This window comes from Puccinia triticina, chromosome 11A, assembly GCF_026914185.1.
Source record: "Puccinia triticina chromosome 11A, complete sequence".
In the NCBI taxonomy this organism is placed as follows: Eukaryota; Fungi; Basidiomycota; class Pucciniomycetes; order Pucciniales; family Pucciniaceae; genus Puccinia; species Puccinia triticina.
This window is the reverse complement of record NC_070568.1, coordinates 3,757,944-3,784,574: the sequence shown is the minus strand read 5'-3', so window position 1 is coordinate 3,784,574 and position 26,631 is coordinate 3,757,944. Positions and strand designations below refer to the sequence as shown.

The 26,631-nt window shown below is 45.7% G+C and overlaps 5 protein-coding genes across 5 annotated transcripts; 2 read left to right on the top strand and 3 right to left on the bottom strand.

Annotated features, from left to right (window-relative positions):
• Window positions 1-1,317: 1,317 nt before the first annotated feature.
• On the bottom strand, window positions 1,318-3,971 carry PtA15_11A368 (uncharacterized protein; the record flags this gene model as incomplete). Its single annotated transcript, XM_053161268.1, has 11 exons — window positions 1,318-1,338; window positions 1,419-1,495; window positions 1,577-1,859; window positions 1,947-2,055; window positions 2,127-2,236; window positions 2,310-2,361; window positions 2,428-2,562; window positions 2,651-2,683; window positions 2,755-2,935; window positions 3,208-3,774; window positions 3,863-3,971. The coding sequence occupies 11 exons, from the start codon at window positions 3,969-3,971 to the stop codon at window positions 1,318-1,320; spliced, it is 1,677 nt and encodes a 558-aa protein (XP_053025232.1).
• A 4,706-nt stretch (window positions 3,972-8,677) lies between these two features.
• Window positions 8,678-9,076, top strand: PtA15_11A367 (uncharacterized protein; the record flags this gene model as incomplete). Its single annotated transcript, XM_053161267.1, has 1 exon — window positions 8,678-9,076. One exon carries the CDS (start codon window positions 8,678-8,680, stop codon window positions 9,074-9,076), a length of 399 nt encoding a protein of 132 aa, XP_053025231.1.
• A 541-nt stretch (window positions 9,077-9,617) lies between these two features.
• PtA15_11A366 (uncharacterized protein) lies at window positions 9,618-9,924 on the top strand (the record flags this gene model as incomplete). Its single annotated transcript, XM_053161266.1, has 2 exons — window positions 9,618-9,672; window positions 9,773-9,924. 2 exons carry the CDS (start codon window positions 9,618-9,620, stop codon window positions 9,922-9,924), a joined length of 207 nt encoding a protein of 68 aa, XP_053025230.1.
• Window positions 9,925-13,765: 3,841 nt separating this feature from the next.
• Window positions 13,766-14,689, bottom strand: PtA15_11A365 (uncharacterized protein; the record flags this gene model as incomplete). The annotated part of the gene is made up of 2 exons (XM_053161265.1): window positions 13,766-13,955; window positions 14,652-14,689. 2 exons carry the CDS (start codon window positions 14,687-14,689, stop codon window positions 13,766-13,768), a joined length of 228 nt encoding a protein of 75 aa, XP_053025229.1.
• An 8,466-nt stretch (window positions 14,690-23,155) lies between these two features.
• PtA15_11A364 (uncharacterized protein) lies at window positions 23,156-26,450 on the bottom strand (the record flags this gene model as incomplete). The annotated part of the gene is made up of 7 exons (XM_053161264.1): window positions 23,156-23,180; window positions 25,251-25,321; window positions 25,398-25,799; window positions 25,844-25,955; window positions 26,042-26,192; window positions 26,296-26,351; window positions 26,428-26,450. 7 exons carry the CDS (start codon window positions 26,448-26,450, stop codon window positions 23,156-23,158), a joined length of 840 nt encoding a protein of 279 aa, XP_053025228.1.
• Window positions 26,451-26,631: the final 181 nt, after the last annotated feature.

The window sequence follows — 26,631 nt, the reverse complement described above, 5'->3', positions numbered from 1 at the left end:
AACTCTCCTCCGCCCGGGATTGTCCCGGGAAGAGGAGTATGGTTCGTGCTGCGGCAAGTCACGGAGATGCCTGTGACATCTATGTCACAACATACTGAAGTAGGGAAGAATATTGCCAAGTCAGTCCTGCTGCCATGGAACAACTAATTCACTGGTAGCAAAGCTGCACACATTACGCTACAGTTAGCTTTGTAGTTTTATAATGCCCCATTTGGCACCAATATAAATATAGGTAATATAATCACCGGTTAATTCAATAAAAAATACAAACTTCAACATAAAGCCTCCAATTTTTTTTTTAGGCAACCTAAAGTGCTGGTCTCTTCAACTGTGAACCCAGAATCAACTTATCCAGCCATCTTCAGCAACCATAATACCATTATATTGCTTCATATTGGTCAAAAGTGATATAATGGTATTATGGTGCTGAAGATGGCTGAATCAGTTGAATCTGATTTCAAATTTGAAGAGACCAGCACTGTAGGTTGCCTACAAATAAATTTGGAGGCTCTATGTTGAATTTTGTATTTTTTATTGAATTAATCCGCAATTATATCACCTATAATTATATCGGTGCCAAACGGGGCTTAGTGATTTTTGTAGCCACTACACTCATATTGCATTGTATCAAATACTCAGCTACGATTGATGCTAAAAAAAGTCTAAGAAAAAAGTGCATGTTTAGCGCAAATTACAGCTAATTTTCTCTAGCAGTCAGCTCATGAGCTGTAATTTTAGTGTTAGCGGTGTTTATTGGTTTAACAGCCCAAAAGCTTGACAACCATCAGCTACATAGAGATGATAATTTGTCACCCGCAGCAGGTATCTGTGTGCCCTTGCAGCCTTGCAGCTTAACCCACCCACTCAAACTTTGGTTTGAAAGCTTCAAGTGGATAAACTGGCTCTTTTGCTTTTTGTTTTTTCCATATCACTGATCTGTCATCTATTGAAGAATCTCATGCTTAGCGCGATGCGTAATTTTACTATTTGCTGTCCATATTTTCTCTATATCCGAAACAAATTACAGGATTGAATAATAAATACAAGATAGAGGGAAGTGATGCATATTGTGTGTCGATTCTGGTCAAGAAATGTGCTGCGCGTGGGAGACTGTAGGAACGGGGTGAGACTCCGAATGTGAGTTAGAAGAAAAAGTGAAAATGTCCATATTTAACCACATTAAAACTGTCCAATTAAAAGTGATGATAATTCCACTAATGAAAGATGGCACAACGTTACCCATCGGTGTCTGGTGATCTCACCAAAATCGGTGTTTTGAAAGCTCTTCAACTTGCGGGAGATGAGCCCTGATGAGCCTCATGCGTCCCAGATAGAGCCCTGCCAATGATCCAAATTTCACAAGTTGGTTGAGTCTGTGGCTTCCCTGAGAAAGTTCATGAAATCTGGTTAATACTCACAAAGACCGGTGTTTTCAGTGCCCGACAGCTCTGGAGAACATTGTTGTTCATTTCCGGACTGCCGACGAACAACGTCACTGTTCGTAGAATCAATCAAGAAGTAGAACGGATGAGATTTCCAGAAGTGTCTTGAATGTTTCAGAGATTAATTAACATACCTTCAGCTTCCCAATATAGGTGAGTATTGTGTAGGAGCCGAACAACATCGGGTCGTCCCAATGGTCCCCGTGTATCCCATATCAACCGGCGGTGCTCTGGGATTCGGTCGCATATGAGTTGCATGATTTCCTTGCCGTAGGTTTTTTCCAAATTGGGACCAATCCAGATCAGGAACCAAGATTCATGTTGGATGCATGTCGAAGCGACTGCTCCGATCCCAGAGCCTGTGCACATGGCAAGTCCACGCTTGAAAAGTCGAGAGAAGTAGGGAAGACCGCACGGCTGGGAAAGCAACATTTTACCTGATGAGATGTTTGTTCACGGATGCATGAAAAGTGTTTTTTTTCCTGATAAATCGCTTTAACTAACCTTCCATCGTTTTGTATATAGCGTAACCGGCTTGTCGACGTTCAACATTTTTGTGAATTCTCCTTGTACGGCGGCTACAATATAATGGTACTCGGCATTTTTTCCCTCGCTTGAGAATCACGGTGGATCAGGAAATCGGAAGCATGGAGCCCGCAAATTCCAAGGAGTGTATGCACATACCTGATCGACCCAAATATGTGCCATTCGCGCAAACCACCTACTGATATCCGTGTATGCAATCCAGAAGTCAAGCCCCCGGGGACTCTTATGACTGATGCTTTGTCTGAACTCTGTTTCAAACAGTGTGAGTGGTATTTTCAGCTTACGTCGAAAATCATTACCATGTGCTTGAATGCTGCTTACCGTATAAACTGTGACAGGAACTTTCGCAATTGTGATCCACGAGAAACCAATCCTGCTCGTAGAATAATTTTTATCTTCAGATTATCCTAAAGTGAAGGCCAATGTAAGAAGTACTTACGTTATCAGAATTGTGACCAAAAACCATAGCTCGGGTTTTATTATCAGTTTGGAGGCTCTCGGGTCCCAACGCTGTTCCCCTACGTCCCACATGGATTCTAAGACAACATAGAACACAGTGGAAACGATTCCGATCCTGAAGAGAAGTCTGATTGTCAGAATATGCAAAAATATGCCTCGAGTAGATGAAAGGATGGCCGATCAATATATATGAAAATTCTCACCAGCCCACGAAACGATGGATAATTTCGAACCAACTTTCAAAATGCAACAGAATTCATGTCAGCTTACTGGTAAGCGCTCATCGGATGGTATGACTTCGACGTACTTGTGAAAACGTCCACGAACAACAGGGAAAGCAGACAAGCAGGTGAGGGTGACGCAGGCCAGACAGATGCCAAGGGCAACTAAAGAACTGGTAGGGTGCAGATTTGCGTGTTGGAACTGATCGCTGGAAGCTACAGCAAGCCAAAGCAAGGCAGACAGCCCGCATCCGCTATGCACTCCACCTGATTTAATCCCAAACAAAAAACCAGCATGTCAGCATTCATTCAGCATTTATTCGAGCTCAACCACATGTGACCAAGTTCGCAGGATGAGCATCTGTCTGCGATTTTTTTTTCTCAAGATATTCTCATTTTCCCACCTGCTGACGCACGTGCCGCACGGAGTATGATTTCTTCCGCGACATGAGTTTCGCTAGGCCACTTCCTAGCTTGACGATCTGGCCCTCTATCGAGAAAAAAGATTCATAGAAATGCCTTGGAAAGGGCATACTCACCAATGTGATAAAGAATCCCAACAACTTTAACTCGAAGCCATAGAGGATATAAGCTTGGACGAAACGTTTTGACAGCCACCCAATAGAGAAAGCGAAGAACCCATTCGCTGCGTATGGCAATGGCTATCAGAATATTCCCTACCACTAACGGTGTTGCGTGATTCTTCCCCCACCCCCAATGACCCGATAGCACCATAATTACCCCGATCAGATTTATACCGAATATCAAGACGAACAACTGCCTGTAAGGCGTAAACCAGGTAAAAAGCGTGGTCCACCGGTTAAGTTTGGGCGCAACGTATGGGTGGCTGTCCTCAAAATGCTTCCAAGGCGTAGAAGACGCTTGCTGATCAGCCTTCTTATCTTCATTAGCTATATCGCCCGACTGCAAGCATTGGTTTTCAAGATCAACGACGGTATGGTTAACACCATGATCGATGACTGTAGGTGCTGTATCTGAATGCGAGCCGTACTCCGAATGTGAGTCAAGCCCGCGGTCGGATTCTGAGTCCGAGCCAGAGTCCGATACCGAGTTCGCTTGCTCTGTACAAAGAAGGGATTCCTCGCCTGTTTGGATAATGTCAGTTTAAGCTGGTCAGTCACTCATCACTTAATAGCATCATTAAAATACAACTTCGGAAGGAAACAGGCATACATGAGGTATCAAACGGTAATTCTGGGGTCTCATGAGCGCAATCCAACTGGGCCTGGGAAAGGGAACTACATGATTTCAGGCTAGGCCTGTCGTTGATGTTGGTGGGCATGGTTATCACGATGGATTAAGCCTTATGGGCGTATATCACTGTTGAAGTACGGAAAGCGGAACAGGTGAAAAACCCCCGTAAATTGCAAGAAGGTTCTCAGTTCTTATGGCCATGGGTTCACCACACAGCGACGAGCCAGAAAGCCAGACCGAAGTTAAAGCATGACAGGGCCGAAGAAAAATCTGCAAAAGGACACAGCCCAAGTCGAGACATTCTCCGAACCAGCCGAGCGCGCGCTGTGCCCACCTGGTTGACATTACCAATATTGCTGATTGAATTGAACATGAGCTGGAACCGATCCTACAGTTGAAGTTTACCGCTCGGTTTCCCACATGGACATTGGTGACCGTCTACCAGGATTTCCCTTTCTTGGATCCCCCCCTCATGATGCTTAACTGAAACCTCGTGGGTAAACCATTGACATATCATATCGGCGAGCATACTCAACCGTTGGTCTTCGGTGGTCGGAATCCGATACATGCAAGATGCATATTCAGATGTAATCCGAAGTTCCGAACGCGCAGAGCTGATCATATAAATTTAGATGGAAACATGGCTTAAAAGAGTTTTAGAGAATATGTATTTAGATAAATAAATACATATTTACAGGCATACATACATACACCGCTGTCCCACGAGTTTCACACTAGCCCTCGCCTCCCGGCCGAACGGGCGCAAAGCGCGCCCTCAATCCCGCGTGTTTTTATGTTTTATTTTTTTCGAGTGCAGTTTGATTTGACATTGTGCAGTGTGATGTACAAGCACTAGGGTAGAAGCTAGCGCAAAAAAAATGAGAGATGTTCCAGGGGACTACAACTGTTTGCGACAATGAGTTCAATCTATTTAATTTAAAAGTTTAAGAAAGAGTCGAGAGAAGAAGGAAAGAAAGAGAGAAAGAGGTGGAAGTAAGATGGGGGAAAAGAGTAAAAGGACTATACAGGAGGCGACACCATCGCTGGTGAACAAGTGATCGGTGGAGGAGGCTGCCGATAGATCTGTTGAGGGGACTCGGGGAGGATGCAGCTCCGAGTTTCTAAAAACCGACCAGTGCCCCGGATGAATTGAGCTACACCCGGGGAGTCCCTCCAGTACGTGGGGCCCACCGCGAATCCACGTGGATCCCACGGTGAACGGGCGCGCGAGGTCGGACCAGCGGCATTTGGTCCACATGCCCCTCCTGGGCATCATCAGCCCCATCACAAGGGCACCTCGTCATGCCCCCGAGGATTCCGCGAGTGCGTTCTGCTCTCCGTGGCCCCCCCGCGGCGGGCCCTGAGTGTGGAGGTTGACCGTTGAGGAGCTTCTCGTCGGTCGTGGGCTTGTAGAGCGGCGAGAGGCGGGGCAGAAAGCCATATCGTTAGAGGTAGAACTGGGGGTTCTTCGGGTCCCGCGACAATTAGCGTGTTGAGTGGGGCAAGGCGTGCCGCTTGAGGGGCACCAGGATCTTGCGCCGGTCCTCGTTGATCTCTACCACATCTAGCCACGGCATTAAATTGCAGTCCATCCAATACACTTGACCAGACACAACATTAAATAGTGCTACGTGAGTTTGCTTGATAAATAACTTTACTTAGATTGAAGATACTCGAACTAGGACCAAAGGAGTGTACCTATATCCTTGAGCATAAGAGTTTCCACACACACCGCTCCCAAAACAGTTTCCAGTTTTCTTGCTATTCAAACAATCCTTATTCTCCAGTTCGCAGTAGAAATAATTGGGAGAATAAATTTTTGATACCATCCCACCCAGCCAAAGAATTCATTCTTAGAAGGAGAGGAAAAGAATCCAGGTGAGGCACAGATGCCTTCCGGCGGTGCTTGCCGCACAAACCCTCCTCAATTAGCACACAAGCAGATTCTAGATCTGCTGTTACACTTCTACCCAGAATTAAGCTACAACAGGTTAACTTGATTTTTTCCCTAGACTTGGGTAGACTGAGAAAACTCAAAAATTTATCCTATACCCCCTAGAGGAGAGAGAACAGCTTTAAGCCAGAACCGTGGCTTAGGCCCCATTTGGCACTGATATAATTATAGGTGATATAATCACTGATTAATTCAATAAAAAATACAAAATTCAACATAAATCTTCCAAAAATTGTTTGTAGGCAACCCAAAGTGCTGTTCTTTTCAACTTTGAAATCATATCCAACTGATACAGCCATCTTCAGCACCATAATACCATTATATCACTTTTGATCAATATGAAGTGATATAATGGTATTATGGTGCTGAAGATAGCTGGATAAGTTGATTCTGAGTTTAAAGTGGAAGAAACCAGCACTGTAAATTGCCTGCAAAGTAAATTTGAAGGCTTTATGTTGAATTTTGTGTTTTTTATTGAATTAATTGGTGATTATATCACCTATGTATATTTATATCCATTCCATACAGGGCCTTAATCCCCTCATTGACACAAGTACTGGAGGTTTAGTAGGGGGTTTCAAAGTAGACCCGCGCGTGCATGCAGGTTGCTTTGCATAACCCAGTTTTGCAGGGAGACTGCAAGTTGACATTCAAAATTTGAGTCAAACACCGGCTTGCCTGGCCTTGCAAGCTGCATGCGCGGGTCTACTTTGAAACCCCTTAGTACCACTATGCAGAACGGATCAGTATTCATTATCAATCTCCATGACTCGCGGCAGCTGTGGTGCCGTGAAGCTGCCATTGCAAAACAACAAGACTCATATTTTTGCAGGAATTTGGGGGCAAGATTCCACACCAGCTAGGTTGCTGCGGAGATCCATGCTCAGGATGTTAGTCTTTACACTGGGTCCAGGAGCGCAAAATTGCAAACCAACAAGCACCAACATCCCTTTACCCATCTTGTTGCCAAATGGGAGCCACAAAGATTCCAATGGAGCACCATACATTGTACCCAAAGGTCTTGAAGGACCTGTTATTGAGCTCATATCCAGGTTAGCATTGGCAACACTGGGTCGCTACGCTACGCTACGCTATTTCAGCGCTACACGTTAGCATAGCGGCAAAAAGCGCCCATCTATTTTGCATAGCGTTAGCGCGCTGTTAGCGCCGCTACGCTGCGCTAATTTTCAGCGGCGCTAACAGCGCGCCAATTCTTTGTTAGCGTTAGCGCGCCGCTACAGTCGCTACGCTACGCTGCGCTGCGCTACAGCGCTTTTAGCGGAAAAAAATCCCTTTTTTCCCGCTAAAGGCGCTGTAGCGCAGCGTAGCGCGCGCTCTTTTGCGCCCTGCATGTGTAGCGTTAGCGCAATTGCGCGCATCTGCGCTAACGCTACGCTATCAGCTAAAATAGCTGCGCACCCCGTGCGCGTAGCGTTAGCGCATATGCGTGCAATTGCGCTAACGCTACGCTAAAAAATAGTGCATTTGTGCTGCGCTACGCTACGCTAACCGCTATGGTTAGCGTAGCGACCCAGTGTTGGCATTGGGCAGACTCTTATCAAGTTGCAAGTTCTGATCTAGGATGAGATAAAAGTGGCAGATTGTACCACAGTTGAAATGGTGGATTGTTCCTTAAGGCACCTCCAGACCAACAACTCACGCTTTGGTGGTGTACACTTCATATTTTGAGGAGATTTTTGGCTTTTGGCAAACATTGCCCATAGTATGATGTGGGGATATACTTGCTGTCTGGCGTGGTGATGCTAAGAGCAGCTGCCTTCTGGCAACACCAGCTGATGGAAGATATATAGATATACTACCTAGCGGGTGGTAGGGTTTTATTTCAAAGAAATAAAGATAAAAGAACAAAAAAGAGGGGAACGACGGAGCGGGGGTGGTTTTGATCCCTCTAAAATAGAGCTGGGGCCTGCGGAGCAGGGGTGGTTGCAATCCCAGAAGATAGAATATGGGTTGGAGAGCGAGTCGGATCAGGGAAGGGATTCAACTTACTTATGTATTTCGTTCCTGGTGCAACAATGATCTCAATAGCAAAACAAGATGATAGGAGCTGGCTTAATACAGCAAGATCCTGAAAGTGAGGTCTGTTGGGTTCTTGATGAAAAGGATCAAGAAGAAGCAAGTACAACGGTGGTCAGGTTTTCAAGGAGGTGTAATCAGCGGAGGAAGCCCAAAATTGGGGAGAAAATCCCTCCTTAAATAACCCTATGGTTCCCCCAGGAAGGTTCTTCTTGGTTGGTAGCAGCGGTGAAGGTATTGACCAGAAGAGTTCTTTTAGAAATATGTCATACTCCATCCAATCTTGGGAGTATGACTGTTATATTTATCTGGTGACATTTTTACAAGGAACTGTCATTTGTTGTTTGCTATTTGTAAACTACTTGTCACATGTCATTGGTACTAAAGTAAAGTAATAGTCATTCTATCCAAGTTCCTTAAATCCACACAATCGTGGAAACCTAGATCTAAGTTTCAATGTGTTTTGGATTTATTCAGAAAGAAAACAACAGAAGAGCACACAATTCAGACAATACAGGCAGCCATTAAAAACATCCCCAAAGACCCAAAGGCCCTATGGATGACCCTCCAGCTGTGACTAAGCAACAAGCAAAAAAGGACCGTTTGTGAAAGACTCTGTGAAAGAGCTGTTGAGGAGGGGCCTAATCAAGCAATGTAGGGGGCCTCCAGGGAGGGAGTGGGACAAAACTAGACCCCCTGGGGGGGAAATTGACACACTCCTCCCTCCTCAAATATTCAAGCTCAGCAACATCAGCACCCCCCAGCGCATCCTTGCCAACACCTCACCCACCGTATCCTTGCCAATGCCACACCAACACCTACATACACCCACCATATACTTGCCAAAGATTGCAGCACTGCACTTTGCTGTCCCTAGCCCAGACCCGTCCGGTAACCCAACCACCACTGTCCAGAAACAGGTTGACCCATGCAACCTGTTCATCAAAGGCTTCAGCCTAGATATTGAGTCCGGCAACCTGTTCCATGCCTTCAAACAGTTCGGCACTATTCTCTCTGCGTGGGTGACGAAGAACAAGGCAACAGGGGTCTTCAAGCAGTTTGGCTTTGTCAGCTTCACCACCAAGGAGGCCACCTTGAATGCGCTTGAAGCCATGGATGGTGTTGCCCTCAGCCAATCTGCTAACCGGATCGTTGTCCTGCTACTCGAACTCACGAAGGTAACGGACAGAAGACCGGCTTAACTCATCTCCACCATATCCACCCGCCAACCGATTATCCCAAACAGCTTAATCATCATCACCATCAGCCGCCTCATGAACAGATCTCCCTCCTCGCCAAACTACAGGGCGCCGAGTCATCCCCGGCCATCAATCAACCCCCTACAACGGATGAGAAGACAGCATTGGATCATCCAACACCCTTCCCAGGTGGAAAAGCCACTGTCAAGCAGCCACAAGCGGTGAGAAACCTTGCTCAGTCCGGCCAATTTTCGTTTTTTTTCCTGCTATGTGTGCTGTCATTTTTTTTTTTTCATCATCATTTTAGCAACCTGGCGCGCCATAGAAGGAGAATGCTCTGAGGGTTGAACCGGCTGTTCTGACAGTCCAATAAAGACAAATGAATCAGACGGCGAGCGGCTCCCGACTCACGATGAGTGGGCTAGCCTCTCCGGGGGGAATATTAGGATACATAATCCCGACGACGTTGAGTATAATATCATCCGGAGCAGTACGGACAGAGCAGGAGCGGTTGGGCGGCTAGGAGGAAAGGAGAACGGGGAAGATGGAGGAGCTGATTGAGCTGCTGATGGCCCTGCCGACCTGGGAACGCAAGCTGTGTTTGTTCAATCCCCAGGTGTTGGCCTCCAAGGTTTCCGAGGTCTTGGAGATAATCCAGGCACAGTGATACCTAAGGAGTTCGCCCCCTCCCCCCCAAAGGCCCCCAAGTCACTGCCGGAAACCTCGGCCGAGTAGTTGACGCCAGATCTCCAAGGCCCATTTGGACCCGCTGGCACGTGTCCTTGTGCATCAAGGCCGTTGTCGGTAGCTCCATCCACGACCCCTCCGTCCCCACATCTCCCTCCGCCTGACCTCCCCCTCCTGCTGCTCCTACACACCGCGAGCCTGAATTCACAACGCTGGCCCAACTGAGCACCTTATCCGCTGTGGTGGTCTGTCTCGTGGTCAGCTATTCAGGAGCATCATCTCCGCCGCCCGCAAGATCAGAGGGATTCTCAGCAAGACTCAAGATCAACACTCATCCCCCCAAGACCTCAAGATCCTCAAGGCTTCAAGAATGCCTCATTTCCCCCATTTCTTCTCATTCTCAAAAACTCCGCCTCCTTGAAGACTCTTCCTTCTCCTTCCACCTCTTTCTATACTCCTTTCCTTTTTTCTTGGTCCTAACACAGCATGTGCTGTGGGTTTATTCTCTGTTTTGTTGGTGGTCCCCTTATTGTCTTGAGTGTTTCTGTCTCTTCTTTCATATTCTCCTTTCTTTTCTCTGGCTCTTCTCTTTCTGTCTCATCTTTCTGTGTTTTGCTTATTTCTTTGTGTTGTGTTCTCTTTTCCCGCTTCTCTTATCTGTTGTGTTTGTGCGCGCGTGTAGCGCACGGAGGATATGATGAAATACATGTGACAGGTTGCCTCCCAGAGTCCAAGTTCACCAAACTTGGATGATGGGAGAGGCATTGCATTCTGATCCACAGAATACGGTCCATCACAAGAGTTTATTGATCAGGTCATCAGAGTTGAAAAACTCCGGATCACCTTCATCAGTTATAATCATCTAGTTCTGCATCAGTATTCCATCTCTTTCTTAAGAAAACTCCACATCCTCTTTTCAAAAAAAAAAACTCACCGCCAAGGATCAAATACCACAGCGAACATCTCAAAACCACCAACCCCCAAAGCTATCACCAATCCACCTCCGCTCATCACTCCGGACCACCACCAGAGGGCTCTCAAAGCACCTTCCCCTCACCCGACTGCCACCGCCTAGCACGGACAGGAGTCCCTCACCGCCAAGGAAATTGTCCAAATCCTGCTGTCCAAGCCCTACTGAGTCGCATGTCCTGCTGCCCACCCTTCCACGTCATCTTTTGCATGTTTTTACAACAGTGAGGAAGATCGGGACTTACAAATTATAGCCCAATGAATTATGTGAAATTATAAAGCTGTCAACACTCTTCTAGCAGAATGTTAAAAATGGCCCGCAGTGTACTTGAGTTGAAGTGTGCTGCTGCTAACAACAATGGGTAGGTAAGGTATGGTTATTGGTAACGTAGTGATTTCATAACAATTTTTTGCTTGTTACTGTTACCGTTAACCGTAACGGAAGTGCGTTACAATGTTGCACACCCAAGAAGTTCGATTTTTGACATCTGTTACGATATCTTCCCGCACAGAGGGGCAGATATCAGACTATCTATTAGCCAGAGAGGGCCATTTGCCCCTCTTTATCTCGTTAACCAGCGGTTAACACGTTTTGCTACTAGTAACGCAAGTAACACCAAAAAAATCAGGCCCGTGGTTAAAATAGCTTGTCACTAGTAGCGCTAACGCCTGAGCGCAGTAACGGCAAGTGTTACACTACACAGATAACGGCGGTTATTGTAGCGTATAGTAACTACTCACCGTTGATGCTAAGGAGATGTCAAGCCATCCACAAATTTCTAATGATTTTGGCCTGAAGAAATAGATCAATGGCGAAAGGCCACGCTGCGCTACAAAAAGCGCCTGTTTTAGCGTAGCGCAGCGGGTACCTTCTACGTGCTCCTCCCATAAAGCTGTAGCGCAGCCATAAAAAGCTGCGCTACGGCTAAATGTAGCTCACAGGCGCTTTTTTACCCGGTGAAAAAGCGCAAGCGCAGCACAAAAAGCTGTGATTTTGCTACAAAATAGCGCAGCACAAAAATACTTTATTCCCACCATTTGTGCACTACATGCGCTTTTGCTCTACAAAAGCGCAGCTGCGCAGCAGCCTCAATGTGCTATATGCGCTTTTGCGCTACAAAAGCGTAGCTGCCCAGCAGCCTCAATGCCCTGCATGCGCTTGTGCACTACAAAAGCGTAGCTGCCTAGCAGCCTCAATGTGTTACAGGGTTCTACTAGAAGCTGGAGGCAGCTTGCCTCATATATACATATGCATACTTGCTTGGAAATTCATCCCCATACTCAGTGAGTTTTCTGCATGTCAGACTCTGATTGATGGGCCTCATATAAAACCAAAATTCAGGCGGAAAAGGAATATCACTAATTGTAGGTGGTTTTTTTTCCCAATACCCCATGAAGTACAAAATAACAGCTACCCCCTCCGGGAAAAAAGCGTACAAAGAGCGCTTTGAAAACGCTATAAAAGAGCACAGTGTGTTCCTTTTTAGTGTTAGCGCAGCTCTTTTGGGCTATCTTATGGCTATAAATAGTGGCTAAAAAACACAAAAGCTACACACTTGGCCCAAAAAGCGCAAGCATAGCCCCAAAAAGCTGCAAAATAGAACAGGGTAGCCAGGCCAAAAAAGTGCGCACTTTGGGCTGCCCCATGCTCTCCGTAGCAAAAGTCTTTCACCATTGCATAGATCACCTTTCAACTGAATCACAACTGGGAATCAACTCAGTTATACATAGGCATATTTTTTTGCTGGGCAACAAAGAATGAGCTGTTGGAGATCCCTCTTGATTTCAATGGATATTGGGAGTCAGAAGCAAGTATTTCAAAGAACCGGGTACTTGGGGAGAAATCGGGGGTTTACTTAGGCCCTGTTTGGCACCAATATAATCAGCAACATATTTCACAATTATATTGGTAAAATGCCAATGGCGTTTGGCAAACCGATATATCCAAAATATGAAAAGATTACAAATTACAGTTCCTACATGCCAATAGATTGGCAGCTAAATCAGACCCACCCCTTGCAACTCCCAACCTCATCGAGTGGATACAACACTCCACTAGCTCAATGTATCCACTCAATGGCCCAGTTGGTCATTGAGTGGATACAACACTTCACTTGCTCAATGACCAACCGGGTCATTGAATGGACTTATCCACTCAATAGCCCAGTTGGTCATCAAGTGAATAAATACTCCACTTGATGGCCCGGTTGGTCATCAAGTGGAGTAGGTATCCACTCAGTGACCCGGCCGGTTGTTGCGTGGAACATACTCCACTCAATGACCAACCGGTCCATTGAGTGGATATAAGTCCACTCAATGACTGTCCTGTTCATTGGGTGGACTACAATACATCCACACAATGGCCGACTGGGTCATTGAGTGGGTGAGGTGGGTCATAGGCTATAGCCACTCAATGACCAGGTGGGTGGTCATCGAGTGGAGGGTGAGTTTGTCCATTCGCTTTCTTGGTTGATCAAGAGGTGGGTGGTTGGCTGGCTGGGTTTATTTTGATGTACTGACAAACGCCAGCGATACGTTGAATTACATTTTATTTCAGGTGAAATAATCAAAATGGCACGCATTATTTCACCGGTGATTATTTCACCAATTACATTGGCGCCAAACGGGGCCTTAGTATTTTAGGTGGGAATCATCTGGGTGGTCTTTAGAGGCCACAGGTATGTTGGTAGAAACTATAGTTTTACTGCCCATATTGTCCAGGAAATGTCAGGTTGGAATTTGGAAATCTTGTAGAGGATTTAATACTTGCTTGTGTGATCCTGGTCAAATTTCATTTTGATTTTGATCTGTATTGTATTATACTTCTTGAAGTTTTCACTAGGGCATTGAAAGAGAGACTAAACACAGAAGATATAGTCAAACGGGAAAGGGGCCTGAGATTTTCCTTGTGAAACCTTGTAGTGCGCCTTGTAGCACTCGGGGTCTTCACAGTCTCCCCCCCTATAAAAAAATGAGGGGGAGGGTCCCTCCAGGTTAGACAAGGGGGACGTGTCGGAGGGTGGCCGTTGGATTTACTCAGGGATCGCGCAAGCCGTGGTTGACTGGGACCTCCGCGGCGGTGTTGGCTGATCGAAGTTGGACTATTGACAAAGGATCGGGGGCATGAGAGTTTGTGAGCGGGGGTGAGTGGTCCGCAGGGCGGCCGGGGATTGGGAAGGAAATTGGGATAAGATCAGGACTCGGTGAGGTCGCTGAGAGCAATCGTCTAGCGGTCGGTCGGTGAATTCGGGCTTCAAGCGTCAGGGGGATTGACAATGATCTCCGTCCTGGTATGGGTGGGCCACGTAAGCAACACCCTTTGTGGAATTGGTGGGTTGTTCTGAGAGGAGACGGTACATACTTGGCGCTCCTCTCCTTGATACCGGCAAGGAAAGCCTCCAGGAGGGAGGCCTTGTTGAATTGAGGGTCTTCAGGGACAAACTCGTTGTCTTTGGTCGCCACCGAGACACTGATTTTCTTGATTGCGTCCAGGTCGCTGGCTGTGGCGGCTACGCGAGTGTCATCATCAACGGCCGTCAGGTGCCAGTCCGAGAAGCTATGTGACAGAGCATCAACCTGCCCGTCCACCTGGGCCAGGCAGGAGGCTGAGAGTTCATCCAAGTGGGGGGCTTCATCCGTGATTCCCGCGACTCCAGCAGGTCGGCCAAGCGGACGGCCTGTACCCGTTTGTCCTGGTTTTGCGGGGCTGTTGGTCTTTGCTGTCCATGCTGTCGGGGGGTGTAATTGGCTGGTTTGGGGGGTGGAACGAACGAGGTGGAGTCTAAGCCTGAGGAACATTACACAGTTTGATCACTAGTTGTCTCTTGTGTAGTCCTGGCCTGTAGAGACCTTAGTGTCTTGCCATCTAGACCTCAGAAGAATTTAGGGCAGGATTAATTAGGAGCCAAGTTGCTCTCTTAACCTGGAAATCTTAGAATTAACCGCATGCATGGAGAACATGCGGATTACCCTTAAAAGCTATGCAAAAGCAATTCCGGCCAAGGGACCAATGAGATCAGGAACTGCATGTAGCCTGGAAGAGACTGAGGGAGCAGAGCTCAAAGTATAATTCACCAAGATCTAGCCAAAGGGGTGAGATACTTGGTAAAAAGAAATGCAATCTAGTAGAGATCTGTTGCCACCTCCTATAGCCAGTACAGGATAAAAGGAGGGCCTTTGAGTGATTGAAGGCCCCCTCCTCAGAAATTGTCAACATTCTGAATCCTTGCATTGTCTGCCTTGCCAAAACCTTCACTTCCTGGCTATGTTTCTCCAGACAGCCCCTTGGCAAGATCATCCTGTACTGCCTCTTGGTGTCAGCCTACGTGATGCCAAGGGTATTATCCTTCTAGCTACACGTGGTGCAAAGCAAAAGATTAGAGTTATAAAACTCTAAGACAAGGTTATAAGGGTTAATTCCAACGTAATTGTTGGGAATTATGGCGTAAGAACAAGGCAATTTGGGCCAATTTGGGCCAATTTGACGTAATAAAATGAATATAATTAATTTTAAAGAGGGGCCTGATAAATCAGGGGTGTTTAATCCCTCTAGAATGAAGAACTGGGGCCTGTAAACAGGTGTGGTTTAAATCCCAGAAAGAAATGGCAGAGAATCTCAAGAGAAGGGGCTTAAACTTACTAGTATAAGACCCTAGAGGCACTTGAGGTTCTTCAGGCGTGAAGTTGGGCAGTTGGAGGCGCTCAGAGGAGGTAATCTTGAGGGCAGGGTGGTTACTGGGCAGCTTCAGGGCGGAAATTGGGGCTAAAAATCACGAAAGTAGGTATTTTACCTGGCAAATCACAGGCTAATGAGGCTGTTGAAGGCGGGTAAAATTCTAATAGGTAATGTAAAGCTGGGGAATCTCCTTTTGGGCGGAGAAAGGGCCCTTTATATAGCCTAGGCAGGCCTCCAGGGGCGCCCAGGGGACATGGGGACACTTGTGGGCGCATTCTGAGGCAATTTGGTTGCGCTAGAAGGCGCTGTGGGTCGTGGAACCTTGGGGCTTGGATACAAGGGTTGCCAAGGACCTTTTACAGAGGTTCTGCGTGATTTTACACGTGCCTTACACGTCATGGGGGCTGGTTTGGGGGTTCTGTGACGCTCATTTCCGTGAAAATGTGCCACAGAAGGTACTAGAACTGGCTTCTGTGTATTAGTACACGTGTAAGCAGTGCTTTATACATGTTCTGGAGGCGCTTATTGATTGCTCCAGTTCATTTGACCCCTTCTACATATTTACTACAGTTGTAATTTACGTGTAGTGAGGCTTGGGAGAAGCTGGGGCGCTTTCTAGTGTCTCCTGTGCACGCTGCAAGAGCTCTTTCCAGTCTAGAATGTTTTTATATTGAATGACGTGGTAATTACATCTTGTTTGGTGATTAATTACATGTGTACAAGCCCTATAACACATGTAATATTGTTATTGGGGCGTATTCTGGCCCATTCTTACTTATTGGTAACCTGAGCTCTTTGGTTGCGGGCTAGTTTATGCATTATGCATATATTTACACTAGGAGCGCGGGCTTGAGCTCTAGGCAACAAAGCACGCGGGCTTGGGTGCGCCACGCAACAAATAAAGCTATCTTTTGAACTGTACACAACACCTCAGTTACGTCACTGAAAATGGTTGTAAATATATGTACTTATATATATATGTGCATACAAGTGCATCCACGCGGGGCGTGATGCACTTGCGTAAACTTTGAAGGTAGTTTACACAAGGAAGGGATAATAATTAAGGGTACATGTAAGTGAGGTACCCTAGGTTATTTTACCCGTAGAATCAGAATCTTTCATAATATTTTACTTATTAATTACACAAAGCTAAGTAATTAATTATTTATAAGTGTTTTTAATGTTTTTTGCGTAGTTTTACATATGTAAGAGTAATAATGTCTCTTTCATATGTAAAACTACTTTTCATATTTTATTTGTATATTTTTATGTCACGGTGGCTCTGCCATAGTAGCCAGCTGACACTTGGCCTTTGTCTAAAGGACTACTGCTTTGAGTAATTCCTGATCTCTTTTTTTAACTACATACTTGGAATTAAATTTCAAGTAAAATCCTGGGAGCTTTACAAGTTCAAAACTAACCCCTGTTACAGGGCCCCAGAAGACACAGGAGCCTAAATACCCCTGCTCAGCAGGCTCTGTAGTACCCCAGAGGCACTCAAATATCCCACGTGCTTGTGGCCCCTCTGTTAAACATACATACCAAAAATAAATCTATTATTTCTTTATTTTAGCGTGCTTAATCTGCGCGCTACATAGCCCAGTCACCAGTGCAGCTAGAAGAGGTCTTACCTCATGGCATCCCTAAGCCTGACAGATAGAAGTTCCAAATTCTTGGTCATGACAGAACCTGATCCTATTCCAAGTATCATGTCCATTGCTTGATGACCGGCAAGACCCTCTTGATGACTGGTAGAGACTGGTCATCAAGAGGAGACCTGAGTCCCCTCAATGACTGGCACAGACCGGTCATCAAGAGGAGACCTGATTGAGTGTGTTTGGACTGTCAAGATGTCCATTGGGCACTCTCAATTTGAGATTATCCAATGGACGGCTTCAATTTTTGATGTCCGCCCAATGGTTTGAAGGACAAAGCATCACTTGGACGCTTCCGGAAGCGTCCAAGTGATGCTCATTGCCCCTTGCGTCCGCTGGATGCTCCACGGACATCCTCTGGACATTTCTCAGTCAGAAACGTCCGCGGGATGCAGCGCATTTCCAGGAATGCACCCCGTGGTGTATACACATTATCATGTAATTACAATTATTACACCTCAATATATTAGCATCTCACCAGTTCAGACCCAGTATCTCACAAGGTTAACCAACAATGGACAACCAACAACCACCCAACCCAACACCTGCACTCTCTCCAGAGGACCAAGCACACACCCAGCCATTGCCTTGAACACCTATTTGCAGAATCTTTGGCTGCAGACAAGGTCATCTGAGAGGAGGAGTGATTTGAAACTCAAGAAGTCATGCGGCTAATCAGCAAGCAACTGACTGCCTTGCCTCAAGATTCTCAACCAATTGTTACACAAGATTTGCAAACTGGTAACAATGAAGAACTTGATGAATTCATAATCTTAGTTTGACCACATTGTTCCGCTGTGATCACCTAGTCCGCTCAAAAAATCCACATCCTCATCTCTCTCATGTCTTTGGACGCAATTTCTTCACTGATGATGAAAGCCCCTCCCACAAATGTATATTTTTCCTTTGTGTTTATTCTACAAAAAAAAAAAAATCAATGGAAGGAAGGTAATGATGTCATTCGCGTGTCAAGGCAGGAACCACAGTTGGACTGTTGCAGACGGTGGGGGGGCTGAGGGAGAGAGAAGCAATGATATCTGATCAATCACCCAAATCAAGAGCTTGAAAGCTTGCTTAGCAAGGACCTTAGAGAGTGACAACGGTTCAAGCCTGAAGGTGTGCAATTGAGAGGGGTGTCCAAGGTTGAGACTGAGGGCTTCAAGGCAAGATGAGTGGAAGTCCAAACAACGCAGGATTTCTTGTTGTTTGTGGTGGGTTTGAGGCCAATGGAGGCGGAAAGCCTGGTGGTGGGTTCATTACACCTGTACTGACAAACACTGAGGCCCCGTTTGGCGCTGGTATAATTGGTTGAATAATTGGTAGCAATTTAATTTGTGAATTGTCAATTATTTCACCTAAAATAAAAATTCATGATTATATTGCTCAGAATTCATGCTCAACCTTGGACACCCCTTTTGATTGCACACCTTCAGGCTTGACCCTCTGCCAATTCCTAAGGTCCTCACCAAGCAAGCTTTCAAGCTCTTGATTTGGGCAATCAATCAGATATCATTGCTTCTCTCTCCCTCAGCCCCTCCACCTTCTGCAACAGTTAAACTGCGGTTCCTGCCTCAATGGTTGAATGACATCATTACTTTCCGTCCATTGATTCTTTTTTTTTGTTGGAGAATAAGCAAAAAGGAACAATATACATTTGTGGGAGGGGCTTTTATCATCAGTGAAGAAATTACATCCAAAGACATGAGAGAGATGAGGATGTGCATTTCTTGAGCGGGCTTGGTGATCACAGCGGAGGGGGCACAATGGGGGGGGGGGATGAATCCAGCCTGAAAAATTCTCCTTTTGGGACATCCCCATGGTTATTGGACTGGAAAAAAAAACATATGCACGTAGTACTAGTAGATTAATAGTAAGTACCTACAACCTGGCACCTGCTTGCCAAGGTCCAGGAATCATCCTGGGAAAGTGGGATGCACACACTTGCTGGTGGGGCTTTCCAAACGGGTACGCCTTTGTACTTGGTAGGGATGAATCTTCTTTCAGTTCCGCCAGGATAACTTACAACCTTGCTTGAAAAGGAATATTTCTCAGCAAGCAGGTGCAAGGTGACTGCACCAGAGGAATCCTCCGGGCGAGCAGAGAAATTCTTGGGGCTTTTGGCACTTGCCAGGGATGATTCCAAGGAAGAGTCAAAAAGCATATTGGCTTTCCAGAGAGGCTTCCTCCACAGCGATCTAATTTTATGTTCTTGCCAATGAGGATACCCAACCAAGTGGTTCTCTCTACCCTGCTGGCAGGGATAGAACCCCTTTGGGCAAGCAACTTGCACCTGCTCGCCAAAGCATCTTGTACCTCTTTGCCAATGACCTACAAGGTACTTTCCAGGGAGTAATCATCTCTGGTGTGTGGGTAAATGTACATACTCATACTTGAGGCTTCTTCTGCTTGCAGGGCAACTCTGGGCAAGATTCCTGCGAGCAGTTTAAAAATCAGTGTGCCCGGTTCCTGAGAAGGCTTCCTCCTGGGCAATTCCCTTCCCCAGCAAGCAGCTCGCCAGGTAAGATTCCTCCTCCCAAAGGTGGGCCTCTACTTTACTTTACTATAACCAGACCCTTCCAGTAGAGTATAAATTTTTTTATCATCTCTGGTACTTTACTGGTTATAGTAAAGAAATTTTTTTCCAATGGGCTGATATGGTAGAGAGCCCTATTGAACATGTTTCAACCCTAGTTATTTCAATAACCAGGGGTAAAAGCGGGTTTAAATATACTTTTACCCCTGCTTATTGAAATAAAAAGGGGCAAGGCTAGGTTCAAATGCCTTGTTGTGGTTATAAGGAGCCTTTTGCAAGCTCCCATCAACAAAACAAAAAATTACCCTAACTGATACCGCACCTGTAAAAAAATTATAAAATCAAATGTGTTACAGTAAAGAAAACTTATTTACTGATTTGAGTTCTATCTGTTATAGTATTGAGCACAAAACATCTACTCTATCTTTACTTTACCAATAAGTGTAAATTAAAGGCCCATTGTTGCTCCTCCCTTGATGTCTTGCCAGCATGCCATTGAGAAATCCTGGTGTGTGCTTGTTTGGCCCTGAAAAGACAGTTAGCCTTTAGGTATGTAAGGCCCATCCAATTACCTGCAACAAAGGGTAGTTACGCTACGCGTAACGCGTAGATAATGGTAACGTAACAGAATTTTTGCCGTTATCTATGCGTTACGCATAAATTTGGTGCAATTACATTATCGCACCACAGGAAGGCCCTTATTTTTATTTTATTTACGTTATTGGGGCACGCATGGCCCCTGATAATAAGCAAATATCAAGGCAAAAACAGCCTCCAATGGTCTGTTTTTGCATTGGCCGCTGATATTAAGTGAATATTGAGGCAAAAACAGCCTTAATCGGTCTGTTTTTGCGTTATCTAGCGGATAACGCGATAACGGGCCGCTTTTTTGAGGCCCGTTACGTTACACGCAGGGCTTAAAATGCCCCCATTACTAGTAAAGTAACGGGGAGCCCCGGGTAACAAGGGTAGTTACGTTATCCAAAAACATTGGATAACGTAGAGTAACGTAACTACCCTTTGTTGTTACCTGTTTACCTACTTTTTTGCATTTAGTTGGGTTTTTTTAGTTGTACGTAATTTCTTTAGTCTGTTTTGCAAATTGGCAACCAATTCATTTAGCATTGTTTAAGGTATGTTCAGGCACACAGCACAATGTGGTCAAACTAAGATTAGTGATTCATTGAGTTCTTCATTGTTACCAGTTTGCAAATCTTGTGTACCGATTGGTTGAGAATCTCTAGGCAAGGCAGTCAGTTGCTTGCTGAGTAGCTTCATGACTTCTTGAGTTCTGAATTGCTCCTCCTCTTGGACAACCTTGTCTGTGGCCAAAACCTCAACAAATAGGTGTTCAAGGCAATGGCTGGGTGTGTACTTGGCTGTCTGGAGATATTGCAGGTGTTGGGTTGGGTGGGTGTTAGTTTTCCATTGTTGGCTGACCTTGTGAGCTACTGGGTCTGAACTTGTGAGCTGCCAATATATTGAGGTGTTATAATTGTAATTACATGATAACGTTTATATTGGTTTGGCAAACACCACCAGTATTTCATCAATATAATTGTGAAATATATATGAAATACATTGCTGATTATATTGGTGCCAAACCAGGCCTGAGCAATATAATCATGAATTTTTATTTCAGGTGAAATAATTGAAATTTCACAAATTATATTGCTACCAATTATTTCACCAATTATACCGGCGCCACACTGGCCCTCTCCTTCTTCCCTGGCTCATCAGAGAGCTGACTTCATTCTCTCTGAGCCAGGTGAGCTTCTTCTCTTTCCCGCTCCCTTCTAGATAATCTTGTACATGAGAGAACTCACTTCATTCTCTCTGTCAGCCTTAGAGTCAATACAGCTGACCTAAAAGCTGCCTTTTCTACCTTTGTTACATATGAATTACTTTATATCTTTTTCATATTAAGAGATAACCTTGTTTTGACTTCATATTCTGTTTCCCCATGCAATTTTAACCTTAGTTACAACTCACCATTTCTTTGTAACTCCACTCCTTCCCTGAGTTCTTGAGTTGTGGCGCGCATGCGCAGTTGTGACGTGTAAGCGCTGCCAGGCGCGCCAAACCACATGTACGTATGTAAATTACATACATAAGCAAACTGTGAAAATTTTTGTAGTCAGGATCCCCCTTGCCTGAGGAGGATCAACAGACTTCAGCACACCAAAACCACATCCCAGATAACCCCAGGATCACCACCAAAGAGATTACCATGCTCCCAGTATACCTACTGTCACAGGCGCCTAGGATATTGGCAGTAAGTAACCTCTTTCACTGAACCTTGTTTATCTCAGAGATACAACTCTGTGTCTGCTTGATTGCTCTTCTTTTGCTGGCCTTTTCCTCATCCTTGATCACAGGTCTGTCCCTGCTTAACATCATTCTTTTTCTGTGGTTTTTGTAAGAAACAAACCACATAGGTTTCCCTTTAAAGAAACTTGACTATCCAGAAGGAAGCTAAAAAAATTTGGCTGGATTAAACTTGTCTAATCCAGAAGCCATCCACGTTTCTTTGCTGAGAGGAGGCTGTTGCACTCTCTAGCACAGCTTGGCAGAAGGCTTCTAAAGAGGTAGCATTGCCAGTGGATGTGCATTCCAACCAGAATAGCCTTGAATATCTGCTCAATCGTGAATCTGCTCAGTCTCTTTCTCTTTCTCTCTCTCTCTCTTATATTTGTATTTTCTTTATCCAAAGAAATCCAAATATTGCCCCCCCCCTTTTTCATGTGTCCTGCTGTCACTATAGAGACTCAGGCTCACACTCTCCAAGCAAGTCATCAAACCCCCCAGTGTTTGGTCCTAGAACAACTCTAAGCTCTCTGCCTTGTCCCTTGTGCCACGTCTTTGACGCTCTCAGTGAAGAACATCGCAAGTCCTTACATTTCTGGTCAATGGGACTGTACAATTATTTTGGAGTTCAACCAGAAGGGATTTTTCCCAGTTGAACAGCTTGTATTTTCTTGTTGGCCCAGAGGCATTCTCCCCAGAATTCCTTCCTGCTGGTTCACAAGATTGAACAAATCTTGCTAACCAAGTGCATGTCAGCCGGAAAGGTTGTGTTTACAACACCGGACATCAAGATTGCAAAACGTTGCCGGCTGGGAGACATTTCAACCAGTCAAACGCAAATTGTTATTGAATATTTATTTATTTTTTCTCCAGCATCCTTAAATTCTCCTGATCATCATTGACAGGTCTCTGCTTCACAGGGCAGATCAGTGCAAGAGAAGGAGTTTTGTGGCTGTGCTTATTGGAGCCAATGGAGGATTGAAGCCTCAGGGGAGAGATATGTATAGAAGTCGCTAGGGTTCCAAATAACCTAGCCAAGACATAGATCCTCCAGAAACTCCATACCTTATCACATGTATTCCACGACCTTACAGATCAACCTGCCATCATGCAGAGGAAACACACACAGGATGAAAGAGGGGTGTTTATTCCCAAGTGGAGCAACAAAAGCACAAGAAGTACAAGAGACACTGCATCCCAACCTCCAATGAAAGATTCTCTCTTGGTGGCTGTATGTACTTGTGGAGAAATTAGGATCAGAAGTCTAGAGCACTCTTCAAGCTAAAAAAAAGAAACAGTCAACGTTTTTTGGGGTCTATCTATATACATGTGCACACACACACACACACACACACACTCAATGATTGTCTTGATAAGAGAACTCAGTTCACGAGATGTAAGGCTTCAATTTCTGCAAGCGTTGGTTGGCTTCCTTCAATGTGCCATGTATCAAAACAAGGATCCGGCAAAGATAACCAACCTGGTGATGGAAAAAAGAGAGTTGAAAAATGGTGGGAGGGAGAGAGAAGGAGAAGGAGAGACAAAAATTGAGGTCATTGCAGAACGCAATCCAGATTCTGATTGACACATGGTTGCTGGCGGGCATTCACAAAACACCACAAAGTTGGTTCTGAAAAAAAGATTCAAGCAGTGTTGGGTTTGTTGAAGGTGTAATCCCTGTAGAAGGGAAAATGATCAGCAGTGCTCTCACTGCTGAGTTTTCTTCTGACAAGTGTGCTCAGCTTTCTGCTGCCAAGTATGCTCAGCTTCCTGCTGAAAAGCATGCTCAGCTGTCCCTTGCTACAGCTGCTCATAACAGTGCAGAAATCAATAAGAAAATAAATGCACCAGAGAAGTGGAGCATTCCTGCAAGGAGGAGAAAATTATAGCTACTTTTCTTCCTGTCCTTTTGATGAGGACTTTCCATTGGAATGAAGCATTCCTGCAAGGAGGTGATGAGGACTTTCCAATAAGAAAAGATGCTGAGGAGTAATTCCTCAGCAGCATCTGTTTACTATAAATACTGGGCTCTCTTTTCCCCTTTTGTACCTTCCTTACATACTTACACTCACTCATATATACTCTCTGTAAGGGTTTTGTGAACGCTCACTGGCAACGGTATCAAAAGGTGCTGGGACAATGCTAGAAGCCTTTGAAAAGTCTAGTTCAAAGCGGTGGGGGCTAGATTTCAAAGGGGAACTGGTTGGGAGAGATTAGATCTCTATTTCTATCTACAATCATCAGGAACGAGAAAAAAGGAAAATGGAATACTGCTTACCCTGTCTGGAGAGATTAGATCTCTGGCCAACCAGGGAAGTGTGGGACCAGGACTAAGTGATCCTGTCTTGGGGGGTCTGGGCTATGTGATGCCGTGGCCCCTTGTGTCAAGTCCCCATGTTGAGGGGGGCTTCACACTCTCACTCTCATATACATCCACTCATCATCATCATATACTATCATCACTATAAACCTATATAAACATCATTACCACTTTGTCCGGTAGCCTAGCTCAACAGACTTAGACTTATCAAACAAAAAATATTATTATTATATAACTTTATAAGCACAACTTTAACGGGTTGTTGGTGAAGAGTTAAAGAGAGAGAAACATACAAAGAGTAGAAATCAGAGGGAGGAAGGCACTGCAAATTGAGGAGAACAAAAAGGCGGTCAGATTAACACTGTTTGGATTGGCAGTTGACGGCTTCAGGGAGGAGAGGGGCAATGCTTACGACTACTCCGGCTTCTTTGGCAATGAACTGTAGTTTGATGAGATCTTTTTTAATTGCAAAATCTTAAAAAAACCAGTAGTAGTAAATCTTAAAAGGAAAACAAATGTTAATATAAAGAGGTCAAACTGAAAACAATAAGTGATAACTGTTTTACCTAGGTTGAAGAAGTTAGTTTTTTGTCAGACTAAATTGAGATGTTCAAAATTGGATTGAATAGACAACTAAAAGGAAAATGATCAACAACACAAACTAAAACATAAGCATATGGAAAGATTTATCAGACAACAATAGAACTCAGGTACCTATCCTCCTCCCCCTGCTAGCAAGATAGTTTGTTCTTTGGACACTGGGCCGTGAATCGGAATGGAAGGTGTGAGTGATCAAGACTTGAAGTACTGAGTTTGTCAGAGTTACCTTGCGTTGTAGCTTTAGCTTGGTGATGCGTGGTTTGGCTTGTTGACTTCTTGAGAATGGCCGGTGGTTTCGGTCGGAAACTGAAGGAAATAGAGAATTTTCAGGATCTGCACACGCGCGCGTTCCTGACATGTAACACTTGGGTGAAATTTCATCCAACACTTTGGCAATGAACCAGCACATGTGCCAGTCCCTTGAGCGCGACTTGATCAGTTCGAGGATCTCAAACTCCGGAGGGATCTTGACTTTGGATGTCTCGACGAGCACAAAGTACGACTGTGGACAAGGAGGGGGGATGAAGGAAGTTGTCAGGCGATGGGTGTGGCTCTCCCGTGGGCGTTCTTTGACTTACGCCATCAGGCCTGTTATCGGGAAAAGGAAATAAACTTTGTTTCTTGTTAGAAAGAGCAAAGTTAAAAGAGATGAGACGAACACAGACTGCAGTGTAAGGCAGTCCGAGTTGGTTGAGGAAGCCGAGGAGGAGGTCTCTCCGAGCCATGTATTGGTCCCTCTGGGCCTCGAAGAAGTGTTCTTTTTCGGCGGCGGCGAAGCCGGCTGCGAGGGCTTCCTGGAGCGGAATGACGGCGCAGAAGGTGATCCGGGTCATCGCGGCGGTGAGCGGACGAAGGGGGGCGGCGGGGCCGATACACCAGCCGATCCGCCAGTCCGTCGCTGCGAACGACTTACCCGCAGAGCCCACCGACACCGTCCGACTCCATAGCTGGGCCGAAAGCGAGGCGATCCGGGTGTGCGGCTCGTTGAACGTCAGACAATCGGACTGTACATCCCTTCACTAACCACTTCGTCCGCTATGATCAGCAGATTGTGGCCCTGGGCGATCTTCCCGATCGCTTTCAGCTCATCCACCGTGAACACTTTCCCGACCGGATTATGCGGCGTAGTAGTGATTCTACCCTCGTATCATCGGCCCCCGTCAGAATAGACCCGCCTCACAAACACACAGAGACAGACAAAGATGGAGGAGGTGAGACTGACATGACTTTGGAATTGGGAGTCAAGGCGGCCTCGAGCTCGGCGATGTCGAGCGTCGATTCCTTGCTGCTCACGTTCTGGCTCCCGGCGCTCGGGGGCGGACGGAGCGGGACATAAACCGGCTTGCCGCCGCAGAACGTCACGTTCCGCACGTCTGTCTTCCACACAGAGTCGTCAGCATCCGTTTCGCTTCGCTAATGCAGAGATCTGCCAGTGGGTACTCAATATTGGTCGAAAAAGGGCTCGATGAGGATCACTTCGTCGTCCTTCGAGCAGAACGCTAGCAAAGACGCATAAATGCCGAAGTTGGCACCTAGATATATATGCCCACCAATAGAGGGTAGTCATGGGGTCAGCGTCGTGGAGATGTATGGAATAAACACACGCACCCGCAGTGATGACGACTTCGCATTCGAAGTCCAGCTCCCGCTTCAAATTGAAGCTCTCTGATTAGTGCGTCGAGATCGCTTTGCGCAGGTTGACTCGCCTCTTCGGGATGCTGTAATGGTTCGCGGCGATCTCGTCGATCGAGTTCTTGGCCGCCTGCTTCATGAAATCGGCTGTCATTCCCCTCAAATTCGGTCGAGAGACAC